The sequence below is a fragment of the Ischnura elegans genome, chromosome 2 (genome assembly GCF_921293095.1).
Source record: "Ischnura elegans chromosome 2, ioIscEleg1.1, whole genome shotgun sequence".
In the NCBI taxonomy this organism is placed as follows: Eukaryota; Metazoa; Arthropoda; class Insecta; order Odonata; family Coenagrionidae; genus Ischnura; species Ischnura elegans.
In genome coordinates, this window is record NC_060247.1 from 84385229 (window position 1) to 84397767 (window position 12539).

Genomic DNA, 12539 nt, shown 5'->3' on the forward strand with positions numbered 1-12539 from the left:
AATTCTAGGCTCTCTGTTTAAAAGTGGTGATCTTTTTTTCTTATGGAACAGTGTGTCTAAGATAAAAAAATTGCAAGTCACTTAGGTCGCAAACCATGCCATCACATATATTAGGGTATATTTCAATTTTAAAGTTATTGACATTGATGCCATAAACACAGCATTGTGAGGGACTGAATGTCAAAATTGTTTAGGTAAATGTAGAACATTGTACCTAATAAGTCAATTCAACCAAAGCTGAACTATTTCTTAATTAAGACCATGTTTCGTAGATTCTGTCAATTTTGTTTCTAAAAGTGCCTCCAGCAGCTCCTTTTTTGCAGCCTGCGAACACTACTCTTTTGAATCTGTCCATTTGTTGTTAATGGCAATAAGGTCGAAACCACAATACATATTTGTAACAACATGTAGGGCAATGCTATTGCTAAAACATAATTATGGAGCCATAGGAATGATAATGATTCGCTTTCAGTGTTTAGAAATGTGCAATACTCTTTCAGCTCCACAAGAATTGTGGACCTGAGCATGGGTGTACCCAGAATCAAAATTGGGAGGGGGGGGAACTGTGGTCGTTCTAGTTGTACCTGTTTTGCATAGAAAAGCTTAATGAAACCAAAATTTTAAGGAAATTATGACAGCAATTTATTAGTTTTTATAATTATTTACTTGAAAAAATAATGAATTTTATTTTAGATCCATGTCTTATACTAATATCATTTTTTCATAAGGCAAATTTGTTCATAACTTTTGTTTTGCGCTAACTTTATTTTCACTTCTGAACTGCCCTCACTGGGTATGTCCATGAAACTGAAACTTTTACATGGGGCACCAGGAGACTTCTCCTTAAATAGAGTATACAGAGGGCTTTAACAAAGGGGAACATAACAAAAATTTAAGAGCTACTTCAACTTACTGTGATGATAAACTCTGGAAAATAGAAGTACCAGTTAACATTCTCAGGCATATGACTGAAACAGAATCATATAAAATTATCATCTACATATTATTTACCAGTAAAATTGTTCGCTTGAGCTCACCATATTCCTCATGCTAACTTGAAACGTCCATCATTAATAACATGAGGGGATCAAGTTAAGATTAGGTCCACTCATTTTAAACTCAGGTAAATAGAAGTGGTTGGCGTGCTTAGACATATGACATGAATAGAATTACAAAAAATAAACATTTACTATACATATTAACAGTAACATTGTTGGCTCAAGCATATGTGATGATACTACTTTGTGATCCCTGCAGTTATGATTTATTCAAAAATATCAGTCTTGCCCTGTATGTATTTACCTATTCCTATGCAGTTAGAATCATATTTTGCCAACAATACACCTTTCGCAGGTTCTATGCGTCAGCTTTTCCTGTTATTGATCTACTCTGCTGACGTTAAGAAAAGAGCCCAACAAGATTAGCTTCGTGCCATGGTATTGATTTTTTTTTACATGAATCATTGGGTGCATTCAGCCACACTCATTACTCACTAAGCCAGTGAGCACTCTCAAGTCATGGGACTGAGCATAGGGACGTCACAGCAGTGAGCTGCTGCCATTTAAGGAGTGTAGAAACACCACGCTCACTATGGAGCAGAACAAGGAGGAAAACAAGTAGGAGTCAGATTGCGTATTGTCGCCTTTGTTACACACACTCCAGGAGAGGCTTCATGATCAACAGATCACGAAGCAAAGTGCTGCTGAATGCATCCATTAGTTCAATATCATTTCCACTAAAAAATTGCATTTTCGTTGAATGTTGAAATTTCTCAGTTGGGAGTTTTTCCAAATGCCTAACTTTGCATTAATTAATGCCTAGGAAATGTAGGAAGCAGCATCCCAAGGTTCATTCAAAATAACATACTTTTTTACATTTCTTATTTGCTATTATTGCATTGCTTAATACTTCAAAATGCAATTCAAGGATTAGAAGCTTGTGATATGAGTAATTTCCATATTACAAGCTTCTATTTTAGCTTATAATGAATCGATACCTCCACTGCACAAATGCTCAACAATTGCCTGCCGATTCAAATCCACTCATATAACACTACTACAGCTGCTAGATGAGCAATTTGATTTGGTGGGCGATTGCTGAGCGTTTGTATCGGAATGATTAATATATTATTTTTAACTTATATATTATATTGCAATCCCAGAGTTAGTCTCTGCAAAAATTTAATAGCTCCAAACAGTAGTGAAATTTAGATCTGGAAGAGTTAATTTTATAAATACGATGGCTGGAGGTGAAAGGGTAGAAATAGCAGGCTCATGCTTATGATTCCTAATTTATAAAATCTGACATCTTTCATCTATGAATCTTCAGATTGCCCCCAGGATAATTTGGCTGCTAAATTATATTTGAACGCAACAACACTATGTTAGTCATTTTGCCACCCATGCGTTCATTTTCTTTTACCAATTTCACAAACTGTGGCTACTCAGTGCTGTGACTCTCACTCTCCCCGTTTCTTGACTCATTGAATTCACCACAGTTTTGATCTAGAAAGCATTATAACCTACATGCTCACTACTACTTAATTTGAAATTGTGTAAACATCAATACGTTCATTAACATTTTTTTTCAACTGATATTTAGGCTGAAGAAATTGAGTTTTAAGGCAGGCGATCTTCCGCTGACAGTAAATGACCCTTGCAATGTTGAGGCTTTCCTCTACTCCAAGTCATTTGAGAACAAGATGGCAGAAATCCAAGGAGGTTGGAAAATACTGGAGGTGTTGTTTCTAAGTTTTTAGCATAGTCAAAGTTCCACCATCTTAGTTTGACAATTTTTGGACTTAAGTCTCCGACTGATGTTTTGAGGTGGCTGTTTCGTTCTGAAAATTCACTACAATAAGTGAAAAATGCAACGATAATCACTAGTATTTAGCAGGTGATAGTCATCGAGTTTTCCTTTAATCGTGATACTTCTGTTAATGAGTTAAGTCTGTGTCCTTTTAGCCACTTTATTGGTGGGGATATCCTTGAATATATATACTTTTGTACTGTAATTGTTAGATTTCCATTGCCTATAATAAAGTAAATACCAACATAAGTGCAGGGAAATGACTAGTTCACACTCGTAAAATTTTATTATCTGCTAAGTTGGTAGTAGAACGTAACCGTGGTGATTGATAATTTTTCACAGGGAAAAGATTTATGAGATCTAAATTTTCGAGGCCTACCAATGAATTAAGAAAAAAAGGTTTACCGTGTGGGCTCCATAGTTTATTTTAATGAGTATTAACGAGTAACGACCAAAAATTTCACCAAAATCATGTGAATGAGTGGTTTAAGTTGATTTTGCAAAAGTGCAATGTTCCTGCACAGAAAAATCAAGCAGATAAGATCCAAAGGAACTCTCTACTGAAAATGCATTGGTTTATTGTTTCTGTACCACAGAATTACTAACATAGGGTTGTTGCGTTCAGATAGAATTTAGCAGCCAAATTATCCAAATTGCTGGGGGCAATCTGCAGATTCATAGAAGAAAGATGTCAGATTATAAATTAGGAATCATCAGTTCTTTGCATTGACCCAATGGAGTTGTCAATGTTTTGGTCCAAGTAGGCAAGGCTAATCCTACCCAAGCACCCCTATTCCTGCCATACTGCGCTCCACGCTTGGAACCAGCGTTGCCCCCTTCAGTATATTAACAACATCCTTGCAGAAATCACTCTGCAAAACAAGGCTAATCATTCACGCTGAATTTAATGTCAGTTCAAGATGATTGCTAGCCTAGGAAATGTTTTATCACCATGTAGTATATGAATTGATATATGTACACGAAAATAATACACTTGTTGACATGGTGGAAATTTACAAATGTACATGAATTGCATCGCTATAAAAATTTAAGATGCATACGTTCTTTTGCACGGTTGCATTAAGTGGTGTAAGGGTCTGAAAATTACAGCTGTCATATAAGGGTATATGCATCACAATCCCTTGATTTCAACCAAATGACTTGTTTCCAAGTTTCTTTTTTTAAGTGAATTCAACTAGATAGTGGTTTAAGTTGATTTTGAAAAAGTGAAATGTTCCTGCACAGAAAAATCAAGCAGATAAGATCCAAAGGAACTCTCAACTTAAAAGGCATTGATTCATTGTTTCTGTACCACAATATCTCGTGGAAAATTAGGGGAACATACGGGCTTGGTTTCATTGTTATTTAATATGATGAGGAATTACCATTAATCAAGCTCAGATCATTCCCAGCAGTAGGTGATCAATCTCAGTAACATTCCCAGCAGTAGTAGCAAAACAGTTAATATGAATGTCGATGGCGACAAACAACCATCAGCCATCCACACCAGATTTCAAATTTGCATCCAAAACTCACATGCTGCATTCCCTTCCCTCACACCTTCATCAAGCATATTTAGAGGGCTTCTACACCTATGCCCCCACACTCTCAACAAGCATCTAAACCCAGGTTCCAGACTAAAAATTCCCTAGCTGCACTCTTATCTACCACATCCACACCCAAGTCCCAGGTTCCTAAAATTTACCTATGCTCACCATACATGGCATTTGAAGCACCACCTGGCTTTTGCATTCAACTCCCTAACTGCATTACCACACTCATCATGATTCTGCACCCAAGTTCAACACCCACTCTCCACATCCCCAAAATGCACCCAAAACCTCTACATCTCAGCTCCTGGATTCCACACCCACATGACCCCCTACTCCAAAATGCACCAATCATCATACCAAATCAAATCCAATGCATGCAGCAAGTTATTTCAAAATTTCTTGACATCGCCTATTCATAGAAAAATGTGAGCTCACATGTCACAAGCATGTAGAGAGAGGATTTTTGAAGGAAAAAAAACCATACATATGTTTTCAAATACTTCAATATTTCTTATTTTGTCATTTTTAAGGCCTTTTTACATGATTTAACTTATTGCATTCAAGCAAACTGACTTTCAAAATTAATATTAGCTCTTGGGAATTGGATCAAATTTAGTGAATCCAAGAATTCGGACGGAACAGGTCATAGCCTGAAAGTTCAGAAAAATTAGATCCAAAGCCCAATCCCCAAATTAGAAACCTTTAGTGTAGTAAGTATTATTTCCATGGAAGATTGTAACATATCTCATGCTTTGAGATTACAATGGCTTGAAGAATTGCATCAGCAATGGCAACAATGGCATTGCTTATAGGTAGTATCTATATACCCAAGCTTCCAACTATGCCTACTAATAACTCTGAAATGATACAATGTCTGGGTTTGCATTTCCATATCAATGAATAAATTCAACCTTGTAAAGTGGCCTTAATGAAAAATTGTAGCAAACAATAGTTAAGAATGATTACCACTTGGTTACAGCTGAATACTGACATGAACAAGTTAAAACAATCTTTTGATTCATCATATAAATTTCAACTTAGAAAATTAACAAAAATGGCACTTCTCTGAGAACAAATACAACATACATGGCTTTAAAAGACAAAATGATTAAAAATACATAAGTTATAACATGGAAACAAATCTCATGCTTACATTGGCACAAAATAAACTGTCCATATAGATAAGACCAATGAATTCACTTAATCTCTGAACTCCAAAACACTGTTATGACTTAGTAAATACAGTGCAAAAACATGTGAGCAAAGCAATGCTTTGTTGTTTATTTCCACGCAATGCACAATAGTCTAAAATGAGATAAACAATTCCACCTGAGTAAGAGGAATGACAAAGTATTTCTATTCCAATGTTAACTTTTTAACACACAGACAATGGTAAAAATTCTACCATGGTCTAAAAGAAAACTATTCATAGTAAAAATGCCTCCAAGTCTATAAATTCCTCTAAACCAAGAAAATGCAGAGGGTTAAGCACCATAAAACTTAATTAACAATTAGGAGTATGTTTACTAAACCACTCATTTATTGCATCAACAGTATTTAAGCTTTAAAGTGACAGTTCATTTAAACAACAAAACTGACACATTTGGTCTTAAAAGAGGACAGAGGGAGATGGCTCACCTCAAATCCCACCACAGCAAGGCTGCTTATATCATTTGGAACATTTAACATCTTCAAGGAGCTATTTAACCTTTGGTAACAATATTTTATAGCATTGAGAAATTTATTACTTGACAAATTTACATTTTTATGTTTTTTCCTATCATTACAATATGACAAACAACAAAAACTGCTTGTGTCCGTCACACAAGCTCATCAAATTACAGACTTAAATATTTCCAAGGCATTTGAAAACATGAGAAAAACAACAGACACATTATTTAACACATGAATAAAATTCAGCCTCCACTGGATATTTCAATCTATAGCACATTTCTACAGTACTTTGGGCCATTTATATATATTTATTTATATCCAGACTTTCAAGTTACATGTTTACCCTATAGTCAAATGCAAAGGGTTACACTGCACACCACTGTGTTTAAATGGTTCCCCTTTCAGGCACAATAATGCTTTCTTACAAATTATACTTTATTAATGGACACAATAAAATACCCATTTTAATGTCCATTAGAAGGATGCTTTATGCTTACAATACTGAACACATTACAATCAGTTTTGCTCATACAACATGCATTCTATCAAAAAATAACAGGAAATGAAAGATTGTACCTTGTACTTTGAGCAGAAGAACATTGATGGACAGCCAATTTCCAAGTCAAATTAAATAAGGAGCTATTTAATGTTCATCTATGATTGCATTAAATACATATGGTGTAATCTCATGTCATTGCTTCACTGATGTAGCAACTCCTTTTGGTTCGGAGAACCATTTTCTGGCGAAACTGGCTCATCCTAATGAAAGACAATAGATAAACATGAAGTTTCCATTTTACTCAACTTCTGCCGTAGCTAAAGATAAGAATCTATGAAAAATCATTACGAACAGCATAGCATGATCCAGAAACTACATAGGCCATTCCAATATTGCAATCTTGTGGTTCAAAGCAGAGAGAGAGAGCTATTTCAATTCATACAATATTCAGCAGCAGCATTATGGCCAAACTTTCTGGCTTTCTGACAATCTTATGCAGCAACTTTTGCCTAAGGCATAAAAGGGTAATTTTTAGTAAACTTAGGGTTCTAAAAAATGGATATGAGGCCACGAGCAGATAAAATTAATGCTCAGGTTACTCTAGAAGTGTTGAAAGTTTAATGAGAGGGCTGTATAATGTTCAATTTTAAACCTTGTATAATTTAGTATCCCAAACAGAATTTAACACTAATTATGTAATGACATCCGCAAAAATTAAACCACAGATACTCCCCAACTTGCAAGCATTCCAAAGACTTCTTCATAGGTCAGATTGGTTGTAAGTCAGAAATGGTACATACAGGTACTACATCTCCTATAGGCCTCCAGCCAAAAACATTGCTGTGCCAACTGACGTGGATTTGCTCTGTGGTACTTTGCAAGATCCATTAATAGATATAAAGAGATACTAAATATATGGATAATAATGAAGAATGACATTGTGATAGGATCAATTTGCCACCATATGCATGCAGTTTTCATGGCATTTCCAAAATGAAATTTTGTGGGTTTTTCAGAACTTGTTCCAAAAAATAATTTTGGTCGTATAACTTTGGGTGGTCTTAAGTCAGACAGTCTTATGTCAGGGAGTAACTGTAAACAAGGCAGGAGAACATTTAGAAATTCCAATCTCTTCCAGTCACAAAGCCTTGTTTCTAAAAGTATAGGACTAATCTTATCAATCCTTCAAAACATGACATGTATTATTGATTTGATAGAAGGTATGAAAAAAAAAGTTTCCAAAATATCAACCCGTGCTTTATCTTGCATGTTAAGTCTCCAAATACCGTAAAGGATCATTCTTCCTGAAAATCATCTATACCATCATACTCTGCTTGGAGTGTGGGATAAATTCTTTGCTCTATTTATGTTAGCTTCAAAAAACTATCTTTCTATTCTATTGATACAAATTTTCGTTGTAATAGCTAACACAATTTTCTCAAGATCATTTTCAGACACTTAATGGATAGTACAAAGCCAATTAACAATCAAGTTATGATTGATACGAGGGATAAACCTTCAACCCAAGTTTCTGATCTCACTCACGAGCATAGGGGGACGGACCTCAGGCTAATGCAGCGGTTCCCAAACTGGGGGTGTGGGCCGTTCAGAAAATGGTCGCAAGATGTATACAAATAATATGGTGAACTATGCACTTAAACTTAGACAACCATTTTTGGGGGGTCGCGGCTAAAACATATGGGCTAAAATGGGTCGCGGAAAGAAAAAGTTTGGGAACCGCTGGGCTAATGGATTTGTTCACCCAGACCTGAAAGCATTATTTACCACTAGAAATCAATTGACAGAAGGGAAAGATAACTTAGACAAAAAAAATCTTCCTCATTCATCCATTCTCTCATAAGTTTAAAAATAAAAAAAAACTATCAAGTTGCCAACAACCAAATGCCAATACCAATAACCAAAAATGGTTGACTGACTGACATCATTAGAGTTTTAGATTATTTACTCATTCTGGCAGTACACTTATTTCATAAGACAAAATCCAACAAAAATCCTTGAATAACACATAATACCACATTTAATGTACCCCAATTGTAACGTTTTGAAATACATATTCCTGTGCACTGACACTTAAAGGGTTTAAGTGGGTATCAAAATACTTGTACAAAATACAGTTTGAAGTTAATGTAGTCGTTTGCAATTTTTGTTTCAGAAGTGTCAATAACAACAGAGCCAAGAACTACTGAAAAACAATGGGCAGCTTCATAAAGTTATTGGCAATTTGTTGTTCATTTTTCCATTGGAAAATGACCACAACCTGAGAGAAAATCACAAAAAATATGGGTCAAAAATTTTTTCCAACAAATAAAGTGGAACCACTGAAAATCTTTAAAAAAATTGACTTCCTCCATTAATAAATCTTACGCTACGGCCACGATCATTATGATCAAAATTCAAGCACCATAATGATGCATGCTAACTGCAGAGGTACTCGGCGACATAAAATAACTTGCATAGTGCATTTAATCAGTGGGTAAAATGCCTTGAAATTTCCTTTCTCCTGCTTGATCAAATATGATAGATGAGAAAGCTTATTCACCATAACTCTTCTCCACACTCAGAGTGAGAGGTTAAAAAAATTCATATCTTACCATCCTACCTAATCATGAAACAAGGTTTTATAATACCTGTCATGAGTGGTAATAATATGAAGCGAGAATTTTGAACAAAAAAAATACTTTCAACATACCTGAGTGTAGGTTGAAATCAGTTTCTACACTGTACCGTTTACAGAACTTTCATGGACAAATTAACTGAAAGTTATGTTCCACCTTTATTATTCCTAGACTCAAAATACTGAAGTTGCCTTTGCTACCACAAAAATACCTATGTTTGTTTCTCAAATGACTGGCTATTATATGTGGCAAGAAAAATATAGTATTCTGGCCATCCACTTTTCTTACTTCGAAGTTTGAGATATTAAAGATGGGAACCTCCAAGAAATTATGAATTTCAATTGGCATCCATTTAATGACTTCAATTATTAAATTCATATTTACCAACATTCGAACCACAAAAATCACATCTAAGATCAGATATTAATAAGCACCTGTAGCAGATTTTGTTCCTATTTTTGCTTACCACAGTTCAATTTTTATTTCACTAGTGATTCATATGGACAGTACTCCCCCATGTAGGACATACTATTTTGCTCATGATGATTTGCCTGTTTTTCTTAAATGCTGAGCTCTTGCCAATGCGAGTGTCTTTTTTTTTACAATACTGAAGGCTGAAGGTAGCGAACTTCAAGTCATGATCAGTGAATATTAACACTAGGATCAATAAATTGTTGTGTAATTAAAAAACAACTACCCGAGTCTCAGCCTGAAATAATTTTAAAAACTTAGTGAGCAAATAAGCTGCAGTAAAAATTAGCTATTGTAATTTAAATTACTAGGTAATCATCACTTACAATACGACAGAATGGAAGATATTGTTTGAACCTAGAGTCTCCACTCAATTTCATTTCCAAACCTACATTAACACATAGAATAATAAAATAACAAAAGTAATAATTAGAATGCATTTTGGAGTAAGTAGTCAGGGACAGGGGAAAAAAGTTCTGTGTCATTCCTCCTTTCCTCCATCGGTATTTACTATGTATATGCTTCCCAAAGATCATTCAATGGTAAGAAATCCCTGTTTGACTTCAATCCAAGAACTACAAAGAGATTGGTATGCTTATTTTTGCTCATTTACCAACTCTTTAAGTTGCACCATATGATAAGCTGTTGCATCTCACCAGAACTCAAGATAGCAGAGGTATCTACAGTGCTTGAATTTTAATCATCAGGTGCATAGTAATTAAAAAACGATACAATATAGGACATGTAAGAAAGGTATAGGCAATTACCACTAAGGTATCACACCCTGGTATTGAAGTTTCGATATTGGTATTGAAAAAATTGGTATCGGCCCAAGTCAACTAAAAACTAGAGAGAATAGCATTTTTCTCGAATTCGAAAATCGAACATGAATACCTAATTTTTTTCCAAATATCTCTCTCCAATATCAAATACAGTGTAACCTCGATAAAATGAGACCTTACGGTGCTCAAATGAACACTCGCTTTAGCGAATTGTCGATTTACTGGAGGTGGAGCAAATAATAGCCAATATACCTATTGAGAACATTTATACAGAAACAGGATTGGGGCGGCGACAGAGAAATTTCTATCTGATGACTTTAACCATAAATTCAGACGAAAGGCGATGTGTTTTTTCAACAACAGGGAAAGTAAAATTTTTGTCCAGGTGTGTTAGTTATGACACTCCATTAGAAGGAAACTTTTTTTGACTCAAATGTGTCCTGTAGAAACTTCATATTGTATCACTAATTTATAACCTAAAGGGTAGGATAAATACGCAGCAGTAGCATTCATAGATTACATATGTATACCTTTCTATATTGAGGAGGGGAAGATCAATGCAAGGTTATACAAAGTACATAATTTTAAACAAGGACAGCCCATTATATTCTGTAATTAAAATGTGTGAAACTAAAAAAAAAGAAGTACTGTGATAATGATAGGTGTACAGTAAGTTCTACTATGACAGCTCTAGGCTGAAGGAGGTGGACAGCTTTTAGGCTAAAAATTGTCCTCATATCAGAGGAGCCCAGGCCCTCCCCCATTTTTACCACCCTGGTAAGCATTATCATAATTTAGCAAAAGAAGAGCCCATAATTTACTGTTTAATCTCATAACTACAATACCTGATTGAACCTGAAAAATCTACATGTAAGTGTTGCTCTACAAAGTAAACGAAAACCTAGAGTTAAAATCATGCATAAATAGCAGCCATTAACCTATGTTAAAATGCAAGTTGCATTTCAAGCCAGTGACACCCAAAAGGACTCTTGCCAGTATAGCTACTTAAAATGACAAAAATAAACACATCTCTGTAATATTTAAAAAATAAAGTGACCTTGCTCTGTTTTGAAAACTCCGTGAAAGCAGGTAAATGTTAGTTAGCCTACAGCTGCCCTCGGTGAAAGATAAGAACTGTTCCTTCAGATGCAGCGCACTGCTCACAGTGTAGCACGGTTTGCATAAGGGAGGAACATCACCTGTGTGCCATCAAGCACCACAGGGTTTACTGAAAAATAGCTTATGAAACTCGAGGCCATATACCTATCACTGTTCTGACAGCTCATTACAATGCTGGACTGAAATGGGTGCAAGATGACCACTGCATAACCTATTTCTCATACCATTGGATGTATCTGAAGGCCAATTAGATCATGAGCTGTGCTATGGACTGAGCTTGGCATAAGTCTGCACAAATGAAAGCTGCCTAAAATTGGAACCACTTGTGATTTTTCCACATGAAGAACATGTACTCATACACTTACTGACAACCAAAGAAAAGACAAATATTGCTGAGTTAATTCAAGTGTGTTTAATGCATATTATAACCAACTTTAGTGATTCTGTTTAGCACGTTCACTTCAGCTCTGAATCTCCCTGCCGTGTATGGTGGGATCCAGCAGTAGGTCATGGGTGTACTTTATTCCGCGGGGGTCGACTCACCAGTGGGTCATGTATGGGTTCACTTTATAGCTACTGCCTACCACCCTGGTGTCACAATCAGCAGCCTATGGCAGCTAATGGGAGAGGATTGATGGGAAGTGAAGGAACATGGGACAGCCATCATTTGAGCCCATTACTGGTTGGACTATGCTAGACATATTTCCTTGTGGGGCTCTCCCAATACAATGTCTCACACTAGCGTGCCAAATGTCAGAACTCAGCACCACTAACTTCTGATAACTGTACCAGAGGACAGAGACAGAGGCCAGGGTCAAAAGGAGCCAGTGTGCATCACCTAAGTGGTACCAACCTCATTGTTTTTCAACTTAAGTTGTCTAACTCCATTCTGAAGTGTTGTCAGAGAGTGGATCATGCAACACACATTCATTCCATAGACAATACCAACACCAACAGGTTTGCTCTGATCATAAAAGGTTTGCTGAGTTGCCAATGG

At 35.8% G+C, this 12539-nt stretch overlaps 1 protein-coding gene across 2 annotated transcripts in view; it reads right to left on the bottom strand.

Moving 5' to 3' along the window:
* Positions 1 to 4852: 4852 nt before the first annotated feature.
* LOC124154075 overlaps positions 4853 to 12539 on the bottom strand; it is an 89895-nt gene continuing 82208 nt past the window's right edge. For both annotated transcript variants that reach the window (XM_046527574.1, XM_046527575.1), the window contains exon 7: positions 4853 to 6794. In XM_046527574.1, the coding sequence (XP_046383530.1) occupies positions 6735 to 6794 (60 nt within the window). In that variant the 3' untranslated portion in view covers positions 4853 to 6734. The remainder of the gene's footprint in view (positions 6795 to 12539) is intronic.